The sequence below is a fragment of the Paralichthys olivaceus genome, chromosome 14 (genome assembly GCF_024713975.1).
Source record: "Paralichthys olivaceus isolate ysfri-2021 chromosome 14, ASM2471397v2, whole genome shotgun sequence".
NCBI lineage: Eukaryota > Metazoa > Chordata > Actinopteri > Pleuronectiformes > Paralichthyidae > Paralichthys > Paralichthys olivaceus.
This window is the reverse complement of record NC_091106.1, coordinates 22,627,306-22,653,707: the sequence shown is the minus strand read 5'-3', so window position 1 is coordinate 22,653,707 and position 26,402 is coordinate 22,627,306. Positions and strand designations below refer to the sequence as shown.

At 44.3% G+C, this 26,402-nt stretch overlaps 1 protein-coding gene across 4 annotated transcripts in view; it reads right to left on the bottom strand.

The window, feature by feature from the left end:
- Positions 1-26,402, bottom strand: part of atrnl1a (attractin-like 1a) — a 160,011-nt gene that overhangs the window by 127,728 nt on the left and 5,881 nt on the right. For all 4 annotated transcript variants that reach the window (XM_069539280.1, XM_069539281.1, XM_069539282.1 and 1 more), the window contains exons 2-5: positions 5,237-5,320; positions 3,453-3,566; positions 2,425-2,553; positions 1,184-1,392 (exon numbers count right to left, since the gene is read on the bottom strand). In XM_069539280.1, the coding sequence (XP_069395381.1) occupies positions 1,184-1,392; positions 2,425-2,553; positions 3,453-3,566; positions 5,237-5,320 (536 nt within the window). The remainder of the gene's footprint in view (positions 1-1,183; positions 1,393-2,424; positions 2,554-3,452; positions 3,567-5,236; positions 5,321-26,402) is intronic.

Sequence of the window (26,402 nt, the reverse complement as noted above, 5' to 3'; positions counted from 1 at the left end):
ATTCTAAACGGCTTTATCTGGGATTTTATAGAATATTTTCTACCAGTGATTCGTTGCACAGAAGGTGATTTCTATACGGATAATTCGGCTTATCATTAAAACCTCCTGGATTATTAAAATTGATCGATTTCAAAGAGGAAGAAGCTGACTGCACTGATGATTAAGGACAACAACTCCCATGATCCCACGCTTCAATGGACGTCACCAAGAAAGGTAAGGAAGAAATAATAAAAAATAACAAAAGATAATTTATGCCAAAAAAATAAAATAAGCAAAGACTTATTTTAAAAAGTCCAAATTATATTTTATATTTTAATTTAAAAAATATATGTATATTTATGTAGTTTTATTCCTTTTTCAATTCCAACAGGTTGCATCAAGAAATGTTCTTTGTTTTTTGAAACAGTTGTAAAAAGTATTATCACGGATCATAAAGTTGTTTTGAGAGCAGCTCACAAATGAAACATAAAAAAAAATAATGAAGCCTCATATATTACGCTGCTCTCAGATTTCCCAGGATATTACATCTTATTTGTTATAACATAAAAAATAATAATGTGAGTGTAAACAGGAAGACGTCTGCTCCTCCCTTTGTCTCTTTCCCTTTCATTGACAGAACAACACAGATCCTGTTTATGAACGGCATCATGGGAAATGTGGTTTCTGTTTTGAAGATGAATAACGTGTGTAGATATGATAGATGATCATGTGAAGGTTCATCATCATGACTCGTGACTGGTCGAGGACCTTGCAGCAGATTCTGCGTAATCAGCACGAGATATTCAGGATATTTTTAATTAGCAAGTTTAATTGCATCGGTCCTTTTTTATAAATATTCTTAAGAGCAGCCCACTGACTGTCAAATATAAAGTTAATAATCATAATAAACTTGTATAGCACCTTTGATACAGGAAATTAAACTCAAAGTGCTGTATAGATAAAAATAAAAAATTATTTTTATCAAACTGTAACTTCTTATCATACTGAAGTATGTTGAAGTGTTCATGACCAAATGAACATGTAGAGATCTGTGAATAATACAGAATCCAGGCCACTGAGCCATGAATGGAAATATATGGCTCAGTGGAGTGAGGTCTCTCTTCAACCTCCCTCAGTTCGTCCTTGTCTTTTCTTTTAATTTCCCAACAAAATTCAGTCCTCCACCTCGTCCCTGCTCCGTTACCTTGCCAGCTGTCGTTGCAGACGCAGAGCTTCTCTCCGGTCAGGTCACAGTAGCCGTGGTCCGGGCTGCCACAGTTGTCTCTGCAGTACGAGATGTCGCAGGCGTCTCCTTTCCAGTAGTCCTCGCACTCGCAGTACACTCGACCAGAGGCCAAGTTCGCTGTGCTGCATCTGCCGTGACCCGAACAGTTGTTGGGACAAGAGTTTATCCTGAGGGAGACACAATTAGACAGAATGTCCAGGAAGTTCTTCAAGGTTAAACAGAGACTGTGAGGGGACAGATATTCATTTACATACCCACATGGCTTCATTTATACTAACTGAGGTCATTGTGTGTCTCTGTGAGTGTGTGAGTGAAACTGCAAAGTGAAATCTAATTTCTCGTGAGCACAAGATAAATACAGAAAATCTCCTTTCTGCTAAAGTGGAGAAAGAGAAACGAAGAAACAAAAAAAGACATGAAAACATGAGACATTAAAACCTTGGAGCCTGAATTACATCATAATCACATGATTAAATGCTGCTTCTCTGTCGTAGAGGCAGACAGGTGAAAAAAAAAGAGGAGAGGAGAGGAGTCAAGGACCAGAGGCAGAAAAGTCATCTCTTAGTTGAGCTGATTGGCTGATGTGACAAGATGGTCGTCATGGCAACCTTAACCTCCCTCAGCGTGTGTGTGTGTGTGATATAAAAGCCTTGAAGCCTTGTGACTGTACGAGCTGTCCTCGGTCCAGCCGACCACAAATCACTCAGTTCTTCATGGTGTCATAAAGCAGTCTGGTTTGTGTCGGAGGTGACGTCGTCTAAACTTAAACATTATTTCTACACACGAGACTCTGGAGGAAGTGAGGAAACCAGGAACGAGTCTGATGCTTTCACGATATTCAGGCACTCATCTCCCTGATGTTTCTCAAAACAAAATCTCTTCAGCTGAATAACTTGGGAGAAGTTTCACTAACCTATGTGGAAATAAAAGACAGTTTAAGTATGAAATGTTCTACAAATATGAACAAATCTTGAATTTGCCATTGACAGATGATTATGAAATATTCATACATTTCAAAAAATATATCTTTGTTGTCGTTAGTAACATGTTTTGAACAATTTAAAGGCAATATGATTTTTAATATATGATCAAATGTGTCTTAATGCAGTAACTTAGTAGTGCACCGTGTACATCCCTGGTGTCAATGTGAAAGGGTGAAGTAATTTCATTCGATAGAGCTGACGGACAATCAGACATACGAGTAGGTGATGGTGAAGCCGGTCAGGTTGTACGCCGCATCACTGAAGAAGTGAAGCAGAGCGTAGCCGGAGGTCGTCACCACCTCTGGCACCGTTTCATTGCCGCCGCTCTCTGGTACGACAAGACCGCTGAGAAATAGAAAGAGAGAGAGAGAGAGAGAAAAGAAAAGAAGTCAAATACTAATAATAAAAAACATTTTAAAATGCTGGTCTGAAAGCTGAGCCCATTTCAGGAACCCTGTTAAAAAATGACGTGATTAGCATTAAAGTGGAATAACGTCGCAGAGCAGACTCGCATCTGGTTTTTTTAATGTTTTTTGATGAGGTTTTTCAGTGGGGGGGGGGGGGGGGGGTTGGTTGGTTGGTCCATCCTGTCTATTTCTCATGAGTGCCATGCACTTTAATAAATGCAATGCAAATCTACTCTCTCCCGTAATGATGAGTCAAAACCTCCTCCCTGCCACATCTACAGCTGGTTTCCAACCAATCTATACTGAATAATGCAAGATTACTGGGAATAATAACACTCAACCAGGCTCAGCTGTGTATATTAACACCCAAGATAATCTCTTCCTTTCTTGCATTAGACCAAATTAGTCCCCTCGTATCGTGGGAGCAACTAAACCCTCAACAGGAGATAAACCTCCGTGGAGCCGAGGAGAAAGTGGGAGGTTTGCAAATCAAGGTTTATTACTGATTTCAACGAATTTGTGTCAAATGAAAGAGACGCTACCCGCGAGCTTATAGATTCTCCTGTGAGGGGAAAAAACATATGCAATGAGGTTCCAGACAAAGAGGAGGTTTTCAGTGCTGATGTGAGTAATTGCAATATGTTCTTTCTGTTATCGTGGTTTTGTGGCACGATGGTAATTACGAGGCCCATTGTTTTCCTGCTTGCGGAGCCATTTGACAGCACGAGTGCAGATTTGTTGGTGCTTCTGAAGCTTTGCCAAAGGCCATCTGAGTCATTTCCATACTCCCCCTCCATCCCCTCAGCTCTGCTCCTGTTCAGAATAGCAGGTGCCTACCTGAAGACGGCAATCAAAGGGGCGTAAATGGAGTCTCCATCATAGACGTACATGTGGTCCCAGCTGCACTCGGTGGCAAAGTGATTGAAGCGCAGCCTGAGTGCTGCATTAGGACTGAGAGAGAACACAGAGTAGATAGACAAAAACAAAATTGATGAATATATATGGTCTGGTCACGGGATTCTCACTTTTAAGACGTGTCACTGCACTTTATGAATTCTGCGGTTATGATCATAAATTGTTTCACCAGAGCCTCAGAAAACCTTTGTGCTGCAGTGAAGTCAGAGTGGAGTGTTTCCTTCTCTTAATAGCACGTCTCACAAATACTGCAATCAGTGTTTCTACATCGCAGGCTGTGAATAAAGACGACGGCACGTCTGTACCTCGTCTCATCGGAGAAAAATAAACCCTGCTGCTTAGTAAGAGTTACATCATGTTGCTTAAAGTGCAAAACAGAGATTTGACTAGATCAGGGTGTAGAAGTACAAATACACGAATAAAAATAAAATGTAAAATGCAGTATTAGGGCCAAGTAGTAATTTAATGAGACAAAAATTCTATTCTGAATAAAGAAAAATATTTTTTTAGGAATTACCAGTGTGCTTGATGTAGATCCAAAAATATTGAATATCTTTGTTTACTGTGAAAATAACTTTACAACACTACCAAACACTCTCTGCTCCTCTCCTCCTGATACTTGTGATCATGTGGAGCTGACGAGACAAAACATCGAGTATTTTGTCATTTGTGAAACTTAAACTAAAGTATAAACTAACAAGATGCTCTAGATTCTTCAATTCAACGCAGATCTTTTGCTGTTTACCATCGAAACATGACACAGAAACTCAAATTACCACTTTAATCATGAAATCTTTTTTTTTCTTTAACTGACCGTGACGCTCATATGAAAGAAGAAGAATCTCAGGCCGTGGTGCAGACTCATGTTATTACTGACAAGTGACACAAACAAAGCATAGAAGCAGAAATGCTGCAGTGCACATGTGAAGGTGATGGATGATGTGACGTGTACTTCATGTGGAGATGTTGACCTGTTGGTCGAGCATAGACTCACCAGGACCACCAGCTATTCTTCAGGCGGCATAAATATCTTCAGCGAATGTCGCAGTATTCCATCCAGTTTTTTTTAAAGCCCTTCAGTGGTTTGTCACATCAGGTGTCATAAATTGGCCCAATCGCTCGTGAGACCGTTTGTTGTCATCTAGAAATGCTGCCAGTACTACTAAAAATATTTTTAATCATCTTTTTAAATATTTCCCTGAACCACAGCTTGTCCTTTAACGTTTCCCGGAAGATAGCGAGCATCCTCGGTCCTTCGCCCCGAAGCCAATCAAACAATCCTGAGGATGCATTAAAGAGATAACCCTCAAGAAAAGAATTTACTGTTCCCAGATGTGTGAGATAATGATGCTGCTGTTTTTCTGCTGTTGTCTGTTTGTGGCTGTCGCAGGATTGTGCACCATTCTATTCATTACATTGAGAGCAAGCAAACCACATGCAGAACTTTAAATGTAATTACTTAGCGATCAGTGTGTGCTGCTGTTCTGTGCAGTCAACGTGCACAGAGCAACTGTGGAGCACAATAAGTGCACTGAGAGACAAACTCCTTCTATTTGCTCGGTATTAAAGCTCTCTTTATTCAACACCCCCGAGCAACACGAAGGGAAAAAAAGAGAAAAGGAAGATTGCTGTTTTTAACCAAGTGGAACTAAGTAAGATGAATGATGAGGGGATGAGGGGGGGGAAAACAAAACACTGATACTTACTATCCTTCTATCAGCCAAGTGCATTTGGTCTTGTATTTATAGTTCACTGGTCCGTCTGTGAGGGAACCTGACAGGTCGGTTAATCTGTAGAAAGCCACAGGAAACACAACAGAGGTTTAGTGTTGATATTTAGTGAGAATGGAAAATCAAATCGAATGTTTCAGCTCGTGAAGCCACAGAGCACGATGACAGTTGAGACATTTTCTAAATGGAGGTTAGTCTTTTTCGACCACGGCACATTTCCTCATCACAAACAAGACATCACTTTGCTGCAGCTCCTCTCTTCAGCCTCTGTCTCTGCTCTCTCCGCTCATTAACGAACACGTGTTTCATTTCAGAAATGTAAAAACATGGATTTGTTCTATTTATTGCCAAACAAAGCCAGACTAGTTTTTTATTATTTATTTAGTATTCATGATAAACTAAGCAAAGCGTCAGCTGACAGATATCCAGCCTCACACCCAAAGCCTCACATGCATCAGGTGCTTGATTCAGTAGAGTTTCCCTGGTCCGGCTACTATGAAGCGTGAAACTAACTCTATTCTGCAGCACAGACGTGAGTAAATCAATATTTTACAGGTATGCTAAGTCATACGTGTAGTGTATGTTCTCAGCCGGCCGGGAAAACACGTGAGTCTTGTTTGAAGGAAACGCTGGAGGTAGAATGACAATTTTCCTGTGAGCAGATAAAAACATGGCATCCCATTCATTTCCAGCTAATACAGTGAAAGTCCCAGTTGCCATAGCAATACCTACATGACATATTCATGGGGACATTGTGATGTATGTAGCAGCGACCATGTGGCCGTACGTGCATGACAACCAGCAGCTGCATCGTGTAAATAAATATATGAAAAACCCATTTATGAAAATGTGAATAAAAAAAAAGAACGTGTTTGAATATTTGATTCTGTGGCTGTTGATGATGTCATTCTGGGCCTGAACATGCGTGACTGAGTCACATGATGTCACCTACCAAGTGAACACACACACACACACACACACACACACACACACATCATGTGACAATGAAGACATCGCAGCCTGTCTCTGATTGAACAGTGTTACTGTGTGTGTGTGTGTGTGTGTGTCTCTCTCACTGTGGGCTCTGTGTTCACACTGGAATGACGCCACATCACAGAAAGAGCAGGGTGATAAATAACATGAAGCCAATTGTGAGTTCACAGATCTGTGATCGTTTGCACTTCAATTTTCAAAGGACCAAGTTTTATGGGACTGAAGCGAAATGAAACCAGTGACACGTAAACGATAAAGTCTATGAGCTGGTTGACGTACACAACTTACATGTGCTGTTTTATTTACACACTCAGCTGCACAGCTGCTCCTCTGTGTTCGCCTGTACGGTGACAACAAGCATGACTTCGACCTCCAGGAACTAAATTAACTCCTCCCCCCCCCCTCCCGCTGTGAGGCAGGAAATCTCCGTCCTTACACAAGTCAAAATGTAATTAATTTTCAGAAAAGAGATTTTAATTATCAGCCATAATTTTCTAACCAGATGTTATATGATCCCGTAGAAGCCATAAGTGAGTATGATGTTCACCCATAATCCTCAGGTGTAGGCGCAGCATCTCTGATTGGGGGATCTCGCTGTCGCCATGAAATTATTTACCACAACCGCAAATATCACGTTGGCTACGATTGCATTGCTCGGCTTCACTGCTCCGCTAATACCGCGCTATCTGCTTTGAGTCTGACCGAGCATCTGGATCGACTTTGAAGAAATTCCCTGCTGCTGTTCTTGAGTTGTTGTGTTCTCAGTAAATGGCACGGACAGACGGACAGAACCTGGAAACATGAAACATTAAACCCTCCAGCAGATTGTACAGTAACAGGATTGTTTTCTCAGAATCTACCAGTGAACCTGTAAAGGAGCAAACGAGCTCAGAGAACAACATCATCACCATCATCACCACCATCCTCCGTCAGTACATGAGATTAAAGGCGTGTCGGGCCACATGTGGAGCTTCTGTAACCACGGACACAGAGGGAGGGCAAACAGATTGCGGCACAGCCGGACACGGCCGCAGTAAATCCTGCCAATGAAACACAAGCACGCACACACTCGCGCATACACAGCACATATACATTTATTCATATATGTCCACCGACACGAGAGATTCCTCGTTGTTCTGTCTCTTGTTTTCACTCAGTCCTTCACTTCCTCTCTCCGTCCATCGTCCTCTGCATCTATCTGTCCTCCTCCCTGCTGATCACAGTTTGATCCTCTGGCTCTAATCCCAGATTAGAAGACAAATATTCATGCCGGGCTCCAGCGATATTGATGAGACCATGAAAAACGCTGCTCTCCCTCTTTTCTCTTGCTGCTGATGATGATATATGATATTTACAGATTTCTGGACGGATGCATTCTGTCTTCTGTCCTTTTCTGTGACTGCAGTGATGTTGTTAATGCTTCAGTTTCGAAATATTCAGTCCACATTTCACATCGTGTGAACAATGTCATCAAGAGAATATATCAGTACATTCTACCATCTATATATATATATATATATGTATATATATACTCACTGGTACTTTTATTTTTACATGAGCACATTTTTGTCTGTTTGTTTGCACTTTTCACTTCAGTAAAATAGTTTGAGTCCTTCCTGCACCGGTGTGAAAACGTAAACATAAAGAAAATAGAGAAATGATCAGAATTTAATCTCTGCGATGCTACAACTTGTTCTGCTGTTGTTGTGCGGTGAAATGACTCAGTTGTGTAGTTAACAGCAGTAAAACATGTTCTGTGTTTGACTGAACATTGTGATGGAGGATAAAAATCTGAATTGACATAAAAAGCATGACCCTCTAACACAATCCACCAGTGTTTGCAAACTGCGGGCGTTGATGTGCTTCATTGTGCGGTACATGTAATTTTCCGCTGCGTCCACAAGAGCAGACTTGGAGAGAACCTAGGACCATCTCTGCTCCTCTCTCTCGTTCAGCGTCTGGAGTTCTGTGCGGCGCCGCCGTGCTGATCAAATTTACCGTCTTGACTCGCAGATGCAGGCGACCTTTTCCTGGCCGCCCCTGCACCACGTGTCGCAAACTCTGCAGCAGCTGGAGGTTTGTGAGCATGAGCCATGCAAGTCCTCAAAATTAAAGTCGAAGATTCGTATGGCTACTTGAGACGGATAGCACGCAGTTTTGTGAGGATACGTTCGTAGGCCAGTCTCAAGCTTCAGGTGGAAACTTGCAGCTAAACCAGTTGTGTTACGAAGACAGAAGCTCTTTGGAAAAGTCAACGCTCAACTTTTCATAAAACTGGAGAATCTGAGACGGATCCTTGTTGTGAGAAAACATTGCATTTTCCTGCAGGAAGCCCGGCCCGGTGTGACGTCTGCATTTGTCAGTCAAAGTCTTTCAGGCTTTAGGAGGTGTCGGGGCACAAGAAGCAAACAAAGGGAACTAATCATATTTGTTCTGCTGTTTATTGTGGAAGCAGCTGACAACCTACAACATGAAATCATTGAGCTGCAGAGCAACAACCTCCCTCTGCTCCACGTCTGCAAACTGTGAGGTCGTCCCGAGGATTTTCTGTTTCTGAGCAGACGACACAGAAGCTTTAATCAGTTCGAGTTCCTGACGTGAGCAGCTCTGTTCAAATCTGACTCAAGACTGACTGACCCAGACCTGGAGAAGCAGCTATTTAGAAATGTAGGTCAACAAATACAGTACAGACGAATATTAGGAGCAAGCATAAGAAAGAATATGATGAAGATATGATAATATTTTGCTCTGAGCATTAAGTTTCAATTGAAACTTTTAGAAAATATATCAAGAAACAACAAATTGAAGAAATTGTTCTTCAGAATAAGTTTTAGTAATACTTTTAGTTTGCAGAAAACTCTCATATTCTTACATATTAATCTTCAGATTCCATTTTTCTTCCAGATACATATTTGGTTTCATGAACTTTGATCGGCTGATACCAAGTACTGATCCGATACCAGCAGAATTAGAAAAATAGCAACTTATATAACGTATTTTAACAACAACAAACCTTGTGTAGTGATTGTTATCATTGTTGTATGAGCTATTGCTGGAGTTGTAATTTGCAACACTAGTTTCACCCTTGAGACTGAAGCATGCGGTACACGACGCCTTTTTAGTTGTGGAGATTCTCCAGCACGAAAGCTTTCCAAACTGCTGACACGTTAGCTCTGGCTAACGCTACACTTAAAGACAATCAGCTCTTGCCAGTGGGAGTACGGCACAACTGCTGTTTTGTTTCTGTTTGCAAAGAAAAAGTGATTTCATCCAAAAGAAAATTTCAGACTTATCCGGGTGAGGTACTTTAAAGATATGTGATTGGTGCAAAGATTCACGTACTTGCCGAAGCCCGATCCGGCATTTTCTGAAATGTCAGAGGCTTTTCTGATGCCGGTATCGGAACATCTTTATCCTTTCAGCTTGCCTTACGGCTCTCCTGCCGGTTTTCTTGGTTAAGTGAAAAACTCTGTGAGAGTGAAAATGCAGCGAGGCTCAGTCTGTCTATGAAAACATACGGGAGGTAGATTCCATTCATACTTAATGAGGAGCCGGCTGGAGCGGCCTCCTGCAGCCCCAACAAACCTCAACGCCTCGCCCATTAAACCCCCCCAATAAAACAGCCTGGAGAGGGAGGGGAGGGTAAAACACACTTATACCTTATGTGCACGTATGCAGGCTTCAGACGAGCACACGCACACGCACACACACACACAGGTTATAAATAGTGAGCAGAGACGGCAGTTTGTCTGGGACTTTGCAGTTTGAGGCCAAAGTCACATCTCTAACAGATTCCACTAAAAAGCATGAGAGGGTGAAGGTGGCTGAGGATGAGGAGGCGCAGAAGTGAAAGGTGAGAGAAAAGGAGGATGAAGAAGACGAGATAGAGCAAAGAGATAAAAGAGAGGATGAGGTATGGAGGAAGAGAGTCCGGCACCCTTTGAAATATTCATCTGCTGCGGGTGAATAATTGATGGTGTACAGAAGACAGATGCATGAGGGATAGACAGACAAATGGATGGAAAGAGCGTGAGATGGGTGGATAGAGACACTGGGAGAGAGAGAGAGACGGATCCTCGTATCGTGAGGTGGTGGAGGGACAAATCTCCTCTTTCATTTTCTCTGTCGCTCCCAAGGCCGAGCTTCACATGCACCGATAACAGAAAGTCTCAGAAGCATCCTCTTTTCTTAAGATGAGATTTAATTCGTCATTAGCAGCGATAGCAACAGATGTGTTTATAGATTTCCAGCTCTCCGCATTTAATTTTTTTGCCAAAATAATGTAATTTATAATAAAAAAATAGACTGTCTCTATCGCCCCCTGGTGGCCGACTGCAGTATAGGTCATAATCCCTGCCTCCTCCATGTGAGCAGATGGGACACGGACCAAACTAAAAAATCAAAGTAGACGATAAATAAATGTTTGTCGAAGATGGTTTCTTTCATTTGAGAGTTCTTATCTCCCTGATGATTATTCGAGATACAAGTTTGTTTTTAATTAGTCATTTGAGGATATGAAAACAGGCGGAGGCGTCATGATTGGTCGAGCCGAGACCATATTGTCGGGACGTTTTCAAGAGTTTGTGTCTGAAAAAAGCTTCAGGGACGTGGTTTTGTTTCATCTTCAGGCTGAAACTCCCTCGTATCTCATTGGCATTCAAAGACTACGTGTCCCAGGAGGCTTTGCCCACAGGCTGGAGGTTAACTCAGTGACGGGGCTGGACTTTTACGCCACAGTGTCACAGAGCGCAGCCTCGACACAGCTAATGCATCAGCAGATTTAGGATTTAATGGGCTTTAATGGCAACAGTCAGAAAATCAAATTACGACGGTCTTGGCTTTTAAGGAGTTACAGCGGTGACGTGTCCAGACTGAGCAGTGACACTGACGCTCCCCTCCCTGAGACAAAAGAGGGAAATTAAGTTATGGAAGCTGCAGGTCAGCGTGTTTCGCAGGAAGCATGAAAACAGGCTGGTTTGCATTGATTTTCTTTTGTCCGTCTCCTCAGCTGCAGCGAAGCGAGGGTGAAACGATCATACAAGAGAGAAACACAACAACAACGAGCCGGTGACGGCAGCGTGGAGTCGGCCGAGAGCGACGTCACTGTGAACTTCCTCCGACGTGTTTTCATTTCATCGCAACCTTCAGCCCTCACTCTGCGTGCCACTTCTCAGACTTCATCGTGAAGTCCAGGAGTGACTTCACTTTACAAAAATCTCCTGACACACACACACACACACACACACACACACACACACACATGCTTGAAATTCACCCAAGAATGACAGCACTCCTCGGCTTTATCGTCTCAGATGACCATATTTAGAAACAAGGCGCACTGGCAGCGCCACGTTCAAAGGAAAATTCACAACAATGTAAAACTCTGGAATTCCCTCTCGGGCCAGTCGAACCTTAATAAGTTTAATTCTCCTGTGACCGGCTCTGCTGCTGCAGCCTGGCGACGCTCACCAGCACTGATCTGTTCATCAGGAGGTTAACAAGCGGCTGCTTCTCTCATCTAAACCGAGCTGGGAGCTGATATCACAGATCTGCCGTCACATTCCACATGAAAAACAGGAGCCGCTCAGGCACAGAGTTTGGACCTCTGCTGTTATCGCTTCAATAAAGGAAAAAATAGAAGAAGGAGAGAAGCTGAGAGTCGAGAATCTCTTGTTAAACTACGAATAAAGAAACAGGCTTCATTTTTCATCCCGTGCATGTTTCAACTTTGTTTGAGGGGCAGAGGGAAGTTACCACCCTGCCACACGTTCATGTGAAGTCAAGTTAATTCCAGCAGTAGTGATACGTTTGCTCCATTAAAGGAGATGAAGAGTCAGTTCTGAACCTGCCTGTTTGTTTGTCCTGTGGTGACGCCGGCTGCAGTTTTCTTTCTGAAACTGTGAAAGTGAGCTGCAGCACATAAAGAGCTGCTGCGGGGCTCAGTCCACCGAACCTGAACTGGAGGATCGGTGGTTTATAGTCTCTTTATTCAGATTCACAATAACAGCCACGCACCCACACCAAATTTCAGCCCGCTTCGAGCAAGCAGCGCAGAGTAATTCACCCTAGGGTGAATAGGGTGAGGGCTGAAATGAGGGTTAGGGTTAGGGTTAGGGTTGCAGCCAGGGTTAGGGTTAGGGTTGGGGAGGAAAACCCATTGGAAATTGAAGATTTTCTTGAATAACTTTTGTTCTGAAGGTCATAGAGACTTGGAAGTTGGTTCCTTCTGAACTAATGTGGGGATGCCCGATCCATTGGTACCATCCCCGAGCTTCTATGACCTCCGGAAGGGGTCAAACCACCAAATCTCAAAGAAAAAGTACACGATATTTTGGAATAACATTTTTTCCGAAAGTCGTAGAGACTTGGGCATTTCACACATAGTCAAGGGGAGACAGCCACGTGCCCACACCAAATTTCAGCCCGCTTCGAGCAAGCAGCGCAGAGTAATTCACCCTAGGGTGAATAGGGTGAGGGCTGAAATGAGGGTTAGGGTTAGGGCTGCAGCCAGGGTTAGGGTTAGGGTTGGGGAGGAAAACCCATTGGAAATTGAAGATTTTCTTGAATAACTTTTGTTCTGAAGGTCATAGAGACTTGGAAGTTGGTTCCTTCTGAACTAATGTGGGGATGCCCGATCCATTGGTACCATCCCCGAGCTTCTACGACCTCCGGAAGGGGTCAAACCACCAAATCTCAAAGAAAAAGTACACGATATTTTGGAATAACTTTTTTTCCGAAAGTCGTAGAGACTTGGGCATTTCACACATAGTCAAGGGGAGACAGCCACGCACCCACACCAAATTTCAGCCCGCTTTGAGCAAGCAGCGCAGAGTTATTCACCCTAGGGTGAATAGGGTGAGGGCTGAAATGAGGGTTAGGGTTAGGGTTAGGGCTGCAATTAGGGTTAGGGTTGCAGCCAGGGTTAGGGTTAGGGTTGGGGAGGAAATCCCATTGGAAATTGAAGATTTTCTTGAATAACTTTTGTTCTGAAGGTCATAGAGACTTGGAAGTTGGTTCCTTCTGAACTAATGTGGGGATGCCCGATCCATTGGTACCATCCCCGAGCTTCTATGACCTCCGGAAGGGGTCAAACCACCAAATCTCAAAGAAAAAGTACACGATATTTTGGAATAACTTTTTTTCCGAAAGTCGTAGAGACTTGGGCATTTCACACATAGTCAAGGGGAGACAGCCACGCACCCACACCAAGTTTCAGCCCGCTTCGAGCAAGCAGCGCAGAGTTATTCACCCTAGGGTGAATAGGGTGAGGGCTGAAATGAGGGTTAGGGTTAGGGCTGCAATTAGGGTTAGGGTTGCAGCCAGGGTTAGGGTTAGGGTTGGGGAGGAAAACCCATTGGAAATTGAAGATTTTCTTGAATAACTTTTGTTGTGAAGGTCATAGAGACTTGGAAGTTGGTTCCTTCTGAACTAATGTGGGGATGCCCGATCCATTGGTACCATCCCCGAGCTTCTACGACTTCCGGAAGGGGTCAAACCACCAAATCTCAAAGAAAAAGTACACGATATTTTGGAATAACTTTTTTTCCGAAAGTCGTAGAGACTTGGGCATTTCACACATAGTCAAGGGGAGACAGCCACGCACCCACACCAAATTTCAGCCCGCTTTGAGCAAGCAGCGCAGAGTTATTCACCCTAGGGTGAATAGGGTGAGGGCTGAAATGAGGGTTAGGGTTAGGGCTGCAATTAGGGTTAGGGTTGCAGCCAGGGTTAGGGTTAGGGTTGGGGAGGAAAACCCATTGGAAATTGAAGATTTTCTTGAATAACTTTTGTTCTGAAGGTCATAGAGACTTGGAAGTTGGTTCCTTCTGAACTAATGTGGGGATGCCCGATCCATTGGTACCATCCCCGAGCTTCTATGACCTCCGGAAGGGGTCAAACCACCAAATCTCAAAGAAAAAGTACACGATATTTTGGAATAACTTTTTTTCCGAAAGTCGTAGAGACTTGGGCATTTCACACATAGTCAAGGGGAGACAGCCACGCACCCACACCAAATTTCAGCCCGCTTTGAGCAAGCAGCGCAGAGTTATTCACCCTAGGGTGAATAGGGTGAGGGCTGAAATGAGGGTTAGGGTTAGGGTTAGGGCTGCAATTAGGGTTAGGGTTTCAGCCAGGGTTAGGGTTAGGGTTGGGGAGGAAAACCCATTGGAAATTGAAGATTTTCTTGAATAACTTTTGTTCTGAAGGTCATAGAGACTTGGAAGTTGGTTCCTTCTGAACTAATGTGGGGATGCCCGATCCATTGGTACCATCCCCGAGCTTCTATGATTTCCGGAAGGGGTCAAACCACCAAATCTCAAAGAAAAAGTACACGATATTTTGGAATAACTTTTTTTCCGAAAGTCGTAGAGACTTGGGCATTTCACACATAGTCAAGGGGAGACAGCCACGCGCCCACACCAAATTTCAGCCCGCTTCGAGCAAGCAGCGCAGAGTAATTCACCCTAGGGTGAATAGGGTGAGGGCTGAAATGAGGGTTAGGGTTAGGGCTGCAATTAGGGTTAGGGTTGCAGCCAGGGTTAGGGTTAGGGTTGGGGAGGAAAACCCATTGGAAATTGAAGATTTTCTTGAATAACTTTTGTTCTGAAGGTCATAGAGACTTGGAAGTTGGTTCCTTCTGAACTAATGTGGGGATGCCCGATCCATTGGTACCATCCCCGAGCTTCTACGACCTCCGGAAGGGGTCAAACCACCAAATCTCAAAGAAAAAGTACACGATATTTTGGAATAACTTTTTTTCCGAAAGTCGTAGAGACTTGGGCATTTCACACATAGTCAAGGGGAGACAGCCACGCACCCACACCAAATTTCAGCCCGCTTCGAGCAAGCAGCGCAGAGTTATTCACCCTAGGGTGAATAGGGTGAGGGCTGAAATGAGGGTTAGGGTTAGGGTTAGGGCTGCAATTAGGGTTAGGGTTGCAGCCAGGGTTAGGGTTAGGGTTGGGGAGGAAAACCCATTGGAAATTGAAGATTTTCTTGAATAACTTTTGTTCTGAAGGTCATAGAGACTTGGAAGTTGGTTCCTTCTGAACTAATGTGGGGATGCCCGATCCATTGGTACCATCCCCGAGCTTCTATGACCTCCGGAAGGGGTCAAACCACCAAATCTCAAAGAAAAAGTACACGATATTTTGGAATAACTTTTTTTCCGAAAGTCGTAGAGACTTGGGCATTTCACACATAGTCAAGGGGAGACAGCCACGCACCCACACCAAATTTCAGCCCGCTTTGAGCAAGCAGCGCAGAGTTATTCACCCTAGGGTGAATAGGGTGAGGGCTGAAATGAGGGTTAGGGTTAGGGTTAGGGCTGCAATTAGGGTTAGGGTTGCAGCCAGGGTTAGGGTTAGGGTTGGGGAGGAAAACCCATTGGAAATTGAAGATTTTCTTGAATAACTTTTGTTCTGAAGGTCATAGAGACTTGGAAGTTGGTTCCTTCTGAACTAATGTGGGGATGCCCGATCCATTGGTACCATCCCCGAGCTTCTATGATTTCCGGAAGGGGTCAAACCACCAAATCTCAAAGAAAAAGTACACGATATTTTGGAATTACTTTTTTTCCGAAAGTCGTAGAGACTTGGGCATTTCACACATAGTCAAGGGGAGACAGCCACGCACCCACACCAAATTTCAGCCCGCTTCGAGCAAGCAGCGCAGAGTAATTCACCCTAGGGTGAATAGGGTGAGGGCTGAAATGAGGGTTAGGGTTAGGGCTGCAATTAGGGTTAGGGTTGCAGCCAGGGTTAGGGTTAGGGTTGGGGAGGAAAACCCATTGGAAATTGAAGATTTTCTTGAATAACTTTTGTTCTGAAGGTCATAGAGACTTGGAAGTTGGTTCCTTCTGAACTAATGTGGGGATGCCCGATCCATTGGTACCATCCCCGAGCTTCTACGACCTCCGGAAGGGGTCAAACCACCAAATCTCAAAGAAAAAGTACACGATATTTTGGAATAACTTTTTTCCCGAAAGTCGTAGAGACTTGGGCATTTCACACATAGTCAAGGGGAGACAGCCACGCACCCACACCAAATTTCAGCCCGCTTCGAGCAAGCAGCGCAGAGTTATTCACCCTAGGGTGAATAGGGTGAGGGCTGAAATGAGGGTTAGGGTTAGGGTTAGGGCTGCAATTAGGGTTAGGGTTGCAGCCAGGGTTAGGGTTAGGGTTGGGGAGGAAAACCCATTGGAAATTGAAGATTTTCTTGAATAACTTTTGTTCTGAAGGTCATAGAGACTTGGAAGTTGGTTCCTTCTGAACTAATGTGGGGATGCCCGATCCATTGGTACCATCCCCGAGCTTCTATGACCTCCGGAAGGGGTCAAACCACCAAATCTCAAAGAAAAAGTACACGATATTTTGGAATAACTTTTTTTCCGAAAGTCGTAGAGACTTGGGCATTTCACACATAGTCAAGGGGAGACAGCCACGCGCCCACACCAAATTTCAGCCCGCTTCGAGCAAGCAGCGCAGAGTAATTCACCCTAGGGTGAATAGGGTGAGGGCTGAAATGAGGGTTAGGGTTAGGGCTGCAATTAGGGTTAGGGTTGCAGCCAGGGTTAGGGTTAGGGTTGGGGAGGAAAACCCATTGGAAATTGAAGATTTTCTTGAATAACTTTTGTTCTGAAGGTCATAGAGACTTGGAAGTTGGTTCCTTCTGAACTAATGTGGGGATGCCCGATCCATTGGTACCATCCCCGAGCTTCTACGACCTCCGGAAGGGGTCAAACCACCAAATCTCAAAGAAAAAGTACACGATATTTTGGAATAACATTTTTTCCGAAAGTCGTAGAGACTTGGGCATTTCACACATAGTCAAGGGGAGACAGCCACGCACCCACACCAAATTTCAGCCCGCTTCGAGCAAGCAGCGCAGAGTTATTCACCCTAGGGTGAATAGGGTGAGGGCTGAAATGAGGGTTAGGGTTAGGGTTAGGGCTGCAATTAGGGTTAGGGTTGCAGCCAGGGTTAGGGTTAGGGTTGGGGAGGAAAACCCATTGGAAATTGAAGATTTTCTTGAATAACTTTTGTTCTGAAGGTCATAGAGACTTGGAAGTTGGTTCCTTCTGAACTAATGTGGGGATGCCCGATCTATTGGTACCATCCCCGAGCTTCTATGACCTCCGGAAGGGGTCAAACCACCAAATCTCAAAGAAAAAGTACACGATATTTTGGAATAACTTTTTTTCCGAAAGTCGTAGAGACTTGGGCATTTCACACATAGTCAAGGGGAGACAGCCACGCGCCCACACCAAATTTCAGCCCGCTTCGAGCAAGCAGCGCAGAGTAATTCACCCTAGGGTGAATAGGGTGAGGGCTGAAATGAGGGTTAGGGTTAGGGCTGCAATTAGGGTTAGGGTTGCAGCCAGGGTTAGGGTTAGGGTTGGGGAGGAAAACCCATTGGAAATTGAAGATTTTCTTGAATAACTTTTGTTCTGAAGGTCATAGAGACTTGGAAGTTGGTTCCTTCTGAACTAATGTGGGGATGCCCGATCCATTGGTACCATCCCCGAGCTTCTACGACCTCCGGAAGGGGTCAAACCACCAAATCTCAAAGAAAAAGTACACGATATTTTGGAATAACATTTTTTCCGAAAGTCGTAGAGACTTGGGCATTTCACACATAGTCAAGGGGAGACAGCCACGCACCCACACCAAATTTCAGCCCGCTTCGAGCAAGCAGCGCAGAGTTATTCACCCTAGGGTGAATAGGGTGAGGGCTGAAATGAGGGTTAGGGTTAGGGTTAGGGCTGCAATTAGGGTTAGGGTTGCAGCCAGGGTTAGGGTTAGGGTTGGGGAGGAAAACCCATTGGAAATTGAAGATTTTCTTGAATAACTTTTGTTCTGAAGGTCATAGAGACTTGGAAGTTGGTTCCTTCTGAACTAATGTGGGGATGCCCGATCCATTGGTACCATCCCCGAGCTTCTACGACCTCCGGAAGGGGTCAAACCACCAAATCTCAAAGAAAAAGTACACGATATTTTGGAATAACTTTTTTTCCGAAAGTCGTAGAGACTTGGGCATTTCACACATAGTCAAGGGGAGACAGCCACGCGCCCACACCAAATTTCAGCCCGCTTCGAGCAAGCAGCGCAGAGTAATTCACCCTAGGGTGAATAGGGTGAGGGCTGAAATGAGGGTTAGGGTTAGGGCTGCAATTAGGGTTAGGGTTGCAGCCAGGGTTAGGGTTAGGGTTGGGGAGGAAAACCCATTGGAAATTGAAGATTTTCTTGAATAACTTTTGTTCTGAAGGTCATAGAGACTTGGAAGTTGGTTCCTTCTGAACTAATGTGGGGATGCCCGATCCATTGGTACCATCCCCGAGCTTCTACGACCTCCGGAAGGGGTCAAACCACCAAATCTCAAAGAAAAAGTACACGATATTTTGGAATAACATTTTTTCCGAAAGTCGTAGAGACTTGGGCATTTCACACATAGTCAAGGGGAGACAGCCACGCACCCACACCAAATTTCAGCCCGCTTCGAGCAAGCAGCGCAGAGTTATTCACCCTAGGGTGAATAGGGTGAGGGCTGAAATGAGGGTTAGGGTTAGGGTTAGGGCTGCAATTAGGGTTAGGGTTGCAGCCAGGGTTAGGGTTAGGGTTGGGGAGGAAAACCCATTGGAAATTGAAGATTTTCTTGAATAACTTTTGTTCTGAAGGTCATAGAGACTTGGAAGTTGGTTCCTTCTGAACTAATGTGGGGATGCCCGATCCATTGGTACCATCCCCGAGCTTCTACGACCTCCGGAAGGGGTCAAACCACCAAATCTCAAAGAAAAAGTACACGATATTTTGGAATAACTTTTTTCCCGAAAGTCGTAGAGACTTGGGCATTTCACACATAGTCAAGGGGAGACAGCCACGCACCCACACCAAATTTCAGCCCGCTTCGAGCAAGCAGCGCAGAGTTATTCACCCTAGGGTGAATAGGGTGAGGGCTGAAATGAGGGTTAGGGTTAGGGTTAGGGCTGCAATTAGGGTTAGGGTTGCAGCCAGGGTTAGGGTTAGGGTTGGGGAGGAAAACCCATTGGAAATTGAAGATTTTCTTGAATAACTTTTGTTCTGAAGGTCATAGAGACTTGGAAGTTGGTTCCTTCTGAACTAATGTGGGGATGCCCGATCCATTGGTACCATCCCCGAGCTTCTATGACCTCCGGAAGGGGTCAAACCACCAAATCTCAAAGAAAAAGTACACGATATTTTGGAATAACTTTTTTTCCGAAAGTCGTAGAGACTTGGGCATTTCACACATAGTCAAGGGGAGACAGCCACGCGCCCACACCAAATTTCAGCCCGCTTCGAGCAAGCAGCGCAGAGTAATTCACCCTAGGGTGAATAGGGTGAGGGCTGAAATGAGGGTTAGGGTTAGGGTTAGGGCTGCAATTAGGGTTAGGGTTGCAGCCAGGGTTAGGGTTAGGGTTGGGGAGGAAAACCCATTGGAAATTGAAGATTTTCTTGAATAACTTTTGTTCTGAAGGTCATAGAGACTTGGAAGTTGGTTCCTTCTGAACTAATGTGGGGATGCCCGATCCATTGGTACCATCCCCGAGCTTCTACGACCTCCGGAAGGGGTCAAACCACCAAATCTCAAAGAAAAAGTACACGATATTTTGGAATAACATTTTTTCCGAAAGTCGTAGAGACTTGGGCATTTCACACATAGTCAAGGGGAGACAGCCACGCACCCACACCAAATTTCAGCCCGCTTCGAGCAAGCAGCGCAGAGTTATTCACCCTAGGGTGAATAGGGTGAGGGCTGAAATGAGGGTTAGGGTTGCAATTAGGGTTAGGGCTGCAATTAGGGTTAGGGTTAGGGTTAGGGTTGCAATTAGGGTTAGGGTTGCAGCCAGGGTTAGGGTTAGGGTTGGGGAGGAAAACCCATTGGAAATTGAAGATTTTCTTGAATAACTTTTGTTCTGAAGGTCATAGAGACTTGGAAGTTGGTTCCTTCTGAACTAATGTGGGGATGCCCGATCCATTGGTACCATCCCCGAGCTTCTACGACCTCCGGAAGGGGTCAAACCACCAAATCTCAAAGAAAAAGTACACGATATTTTGGAATAACATTTTTTCCGAAAGTCGTAGAGACTTGGGCATTTCACACATAGTCAAGGGGAGACAGCCACGCACCCACACCAAATTTCAGCCCGCTTCGAGCAAGCAGCGCAGAGTTATTCACCCTAGGGTGAATAGGGTGAGGGCTGAAATGAGGGTTAGGGTTGCAATTAGGGTTAGGGCTGCAATTAGGGTTAGGGTTAGGGTTAGGGTTGCAATTAGGGTTAGGGTTGCAGCCAGGGTTAGGGTTAGGGTTGGGGAGGAAAACCCATTGGAAATTGAAGATTTTCTTGAATAACTTTTGTTCTGAAGGTCATAGAGACTTGGAAGTTGTTTCCTTCTGAACTAATGTGGGGAAATCACGCACAGGCCGGTGACGTGACGAACACCTCTGCCAACACAGAGGACGGTAACACGCATCAGATTTTTACAGTGCACTTTACATTTAGTACCTCGTCCCCAAACTTGTGGTGTTTTAAATTATTTATTTTAGAAAACACTAGAATAGCACATAGTGGAGCGAACACCTCCAAGGCCAAACAGTCCTGCAGACGTCTGTCTCACTCTTATAACACAAGAGTACACAGAAAAAAGACGGAACAGATTTCCACAAAACACAAAAGTATTTAAAATGTATTCCGACAATATTCCACCTTTAAAGAAACATGAGTGTGAAGCTGATAAGATGAACGTTTCTCAAGATATGTGAGTCGCTGGGCTCTTAACAATAAACATGTCGAGTGTGAAGCAGATAAAATAAACGGTCCTCAAATTTATGGAATTATAAAATATATATATATATATATATATATATATTCTGCTCATATTTTTGATTTGGATTATTACTTGTATTTACTTGCACTACAAAAGTATTACTTCAAAAACAGCGGCTCACAAACCAAATGGGTGATGGCGGGTTGCTTTTATCGGCTAATCCTTACGTTACTGCACAGTCGCACTATTATCACCAGTCGCTATCCATCCAGTTTCCATTTATGTTTGTGTTACGTCAAAACTGTCCCCTGATAAAACAGGAAGTGATGTGATCTGTGAATAAAATGCCCTGAACACAGCAGCAGAACTGCATAAAGGAGGTGATGGATAAGCAGACAATTGAAAAAGGACGGCTGCATTGTTCACACCGACGAGCATGTGCACACAAACACAAACACACACACACACACACACTGGAGTCCCACAGCCAGGGCCACTAGTGAAGATTGAAAGAACCCTGATTTTGTGTGTGTGTGTGTGTGTGTGTGTGTGTGTGCATTCATGCATCTGTGTGTGTGTGTTGAGGGAGCGCACAAAGAGGAGATGAATGACCAACAATTGAATAACCTTGACCTTCTCTGCAGATATCCTTTATTAAAAATCAAGAAAAGCCCGACTACTGGGAATAACGAGGGCAGAGAGACGTGTGTGTGTGTGTGTGTGTGTGTGTGTGTGTGTGTGTGTGTGTGTGTGTGTGTGTGTGTGTGTGATTGATGTTACTGGGTCTCTATCACCTACAGTATAGTCGCGGTCCAATGGCTTTCACACCAGCACATCATTCATCGCCAGCCCCCACCAACATCTCTCTCTCTTTCCTACTCTCTCACTCACACACACACACACACACACACACACACACACACACTCACACACACAGACACAGACACACAAAAACCTCATACGGCTCCTGCGCCTCACATAAGGTCAAAACGAAGCTAATAGGAACATGGCACATCCAAACAGAACAGGAGCAAACAAGAGGAAGGGAAGAGGAAAGGGACAAGTAAAAAAAATAACAAATTAGTAAAAGGGGGGGAAAGAAGAAAGAAAAGAGGAAAGAATATAATCAAATGGATAAAATGAGAAGAGGTAAAGAAAAGAGGAAAGGAAATGGAAGACGGGGGGGAGGAAGGAAAAGTTCAGTTAATGTTGGACATTTACATTTGATGTTATGTGGATGTGATGTGGTACTTTTATTGATAATAGATATATTATTTATTTAGAAATCTCAGTGAAATTAGTATTTACTCACTGTTCCACCATAGAAACGTTCATAAATACACCAACTGTGCAGTGATCCAACACAAACATGACTAGTTAGATGTATTTTAATGTCGCAGGCCGGAGATTTCAACACAAACTTACTTTGCTTTGTCCATTGTGTGTTTTTTAAAAATATTTTCTACAAGGTCAATAATCATCTCCGCAGAGACTCTTCAAGACAAACTGACGCTTCAGAACTATTTTACTTTGATTCTCTGCAGAGGCAACGAAGCTCGTTACAAACTCTGCCTCTGATATTTAGGTTTTTCCTTCGCTCACTGCAAATCATGTAACTGTAACCGCGTCTCTGTCAGGAAAGCATCCGGGGAAAGTTGCTTGTTACGAACTCACACTCCATCGTGAAGCTTTAACTTTAACCAACGAGGATTTGTTTATTTAATTATTGAAAAAGGAGAGAGAGAGAAGATGAGGGAGGAGGAGGAGCAGCTGTTTACTCAAACACGAGGAGGAGGACTATTTGAATATGACTTTCACATCCCACTGAGGCAGACGGGTAAAGTCATCTCATGTGTATGGATGTCTGCATCGATATGCAGCCGCTGTGTGTGATAGCGGAGGAGGATGGACGGTTTCTCACCTCGCTCTGACTCTTTCTTCTTCCACTTTCATCTTCCCCATCCCCGTCCTCTCTTCTCTAACTTCCTGCTCCAGTTCAGGTCCCGTGGCCGAGAGTCGACACTGACTCAGGGCCGACGCAACTCACAAAACTCTCCTGCATCATTACTTTCCAGAGCTTTACCGCCTCCCTCCTACTCGCTGGAGGTCGGAGGACGTTCAGTCACTGCGATGCAGAAGAAATTTAACTCAGGTGCGTCAAACGGTCGAAACAGCTGCGGGTGCTGGAGCATTTTGAATGTTTGAAATCCTGCTTTAATCCTCAGGTGCTGTGCTGAATTGTTAAGAGCAGTAAACACTCAGAGGCTCTGACAAATATTGAGGACGTGGGTTTGATCCCTAACAGGTTCGTTCAGGACACAAGTGGGGAACGTTTTTGCCATTTGAACTGTTTTGAACTGACCTCTCTTAGTAATGAGATGACGTCAGATGGGAGTGATGATGATGACTCACAACATTCTGTGGTAAATGTTTTGGTCGGTCGAAGCGTTTCAATCTTGAATAATCCCACGATTTTCTACGTCGTCTGAATCATCAAACCAGAGTCCAACAAGAAACAAGACATTCATTCATCCGTTCACGCTCACAATGAAGACTGAAGGTGCTGGGGATCGAACCACCGACCCTCTAGTTAGTGGACGACCCTCCGGACCACAGTCGCCCCCGTGACCTGACAAACAGCCAGAGTGCACGACCCCGGAAATAAACGTTACTCTACTGTTTCACGATTTCTCTTCATAACTGCACCTCAAACTGTCTCATGGGTCATATTCCGCCTGGAGGCTGGTTCTCCACCGCTGACCGAAGAACAACATCTCAGAGGTGACGGGCCAAGCGGCTCCGGGTGTTCGGAGAGTGTTTTGGAAAGTTTCGAGGGTGTGGGAACAATCCCTGGTGAATTTTGAAATCCAACACCCAGAAGAGGAAATTGAGTCCCAGTGGAATGTGGAGCATTAGTTCGCTGCAGAAAGATGTCGGTTGTACAGTGTGAGGTTCAAACCCATCGTCAGACTGAAGGATCAGAACCAAGCATGTTTCCCCTCCTGATGGATTGAAGAACATTTCAAAAGCTTTTTGTTTTTGCTTTTTTTATTACGAAAAATCTCTGTATTTCTATTTTGTTTGTTTTTATATTTTGGTCGGATCGACATTAATCCAACAGCCTGCTGGTAAAGTAGGAGTGTGTGTCTGTGTGTGTCTGTGTGTGTGTGTGTGTGTGTGTGTCTGTGTGTGTGTGTCTGTGTGTGTGTCCGCCCCTATGCTAAGCCTCATCACATGTGGTCCGCATTAAAACATTATTGTGTGTTGACGGGCTGCAGAGCGCTGCCATGCCGACTGCAATCACTATCCCATGTTGTCAGCCTCTCTGTCATATTATGGGATGGTTTCCTATACTCGGCACACACACACACACACACACACACACATAAAATCCCCACACCACACCCACACAGGCCTGCTAAGCCCTGAATGCACTCTGACACACATTCACACCAACATTCAGAACAGAAACTAAACTTACAGATGATAATGACACAAAGCGAGCGTGAGGAAGAGCGTGTGATGAAGAGCATTATGTAAAACATTACTCGGCCTTACACCGGCGCTAACGAGGATGCTACGGATTACTGTACGTCGGAATGTAAATCCTGTTTCTCTCCCCCATGCCCTGGTGAGGTGGGGGAGCAGAGTTACATAATCCCCCCCCCCCCCCAGAAAAGAAGATCTGTCGCACAGAAATGTTTTTTCATCCTCGTCCATTCTTCTCCACAGCTGACCTGACCGAGGCACCAGCGGAGCAGTGTACCGTATAGTGGGGTCAAAGGTCAGTCGGATTCAAGTTTGGATGCAAAACGAATCAGGGAGGCGACCTCTTTCTTTATTAGAAATACGGGACTCATGGGAACTGAGCTGCTTCTCTAGCACAGCTCTCTTATTGATTAGCATCATTTTGTGTGTTCTTAACATTTAACAGCTTATTTCCCTCTGTTTCTGTCCGTATGTTTTCTCACTGTGCACACACAGTACGAGGTGGAGCATCTTATCTGGGTATCAGGGTGTAATGGGGCTGTTTGTTGCGTTGTTGTCATGTTTTCAAGTGCCACAAAAAAAAACAGGTGGAAAAAAAGACGCAGCCGAGCACAATAACAGCCTCAGGTGATGCCGAGCTCAGCTGCACTGGAAATGAGGCTCTGCCCACCTGGCACAAAGTGACGGGATGTGACAAAATGACTGTTCGCCCTCAGGCTCAGACGCTGTTATCACCAGGTGTGTGTGTGTGTGTGAGTGTGTGTGTGACTTTATTTATCTCCTGCAACACCAAACAGGTCTGAGAGTTACAGGAGAACATGGAAAAACAACCAGACACAAATAATCAGGCCCAACACTGTGGACACACCCACCCACCACGTGCACATGTATACAAACACACACACACACACAGACACACACATGAAAACACAGAGGGAGCCAGAGCGAGCACATGCTTTAGTGATGAAATCATTTGTGTGAAAACAGTTTGGAAGCGAGAGAGGGGGATGAGGCTCTTTGTGGGTGGATGGAAGAAAAATAATGTGTGTTTGCCTTTTGGGAGAGACTAAGAGACGCAATGAGGTTGAGATGGGAACAGAAAGAGTGAATGAGAAAGAAAACAAAGAGAGGGAGATGAGCTATGATCCGGACCACACACACACACACACACACACAGGGATAATAAACCTGTGTCTCTCTGCAGAGTGTTTAATGTTTTATCACTTCAGCTTGAGTTCATGTTCATGGATAAACAAGAGTCTGCACCAACACTGACTATCAGACACATCAGTTTAAATTCAACAGGAAAGAAGATGTTTTAAAATCAAACTGCAGAGAGGAAAGTTCTGTTATGATCTTATTGAAGAAGTCAACACTTCAATAATTAACCTGTGATGGACGGAGACTGCAGCAAACACAATCTGATTAGTGTCCAACTGACAAAGTAAATGGTGAGTGTGTCTGACACACACACACACACACACACACACACACACACACACACACACAGCCAAATGACGATCGATCCTCTTGAGTGTGACTGAATCTCAGCTCTCGAGGACTCAACAGGCGAGTCTGAGAGATGAGGTCTGTCCACCAGGGGCCACAGACGTCTCTTAGGGAATAGACTCAATGTTAATCTACACAGACGTGAGGTTGTGAATTTCATGCAGGGGCGTTCGATTTACAGAAAAAGACGGACTTTGAGTAAATGTGTCCAAACTGTTAATTTAAATAATTTCATTAATACAGATTTCAATAATAGATCTCAAGCACTGGCAGATAATTTTCCAGACCGCCTAAAATTACAGAAACCATCTTTGTCAAACATTTAACGTCTACTTATACCTAAATATTTTTGTTTTTGTTTTTGT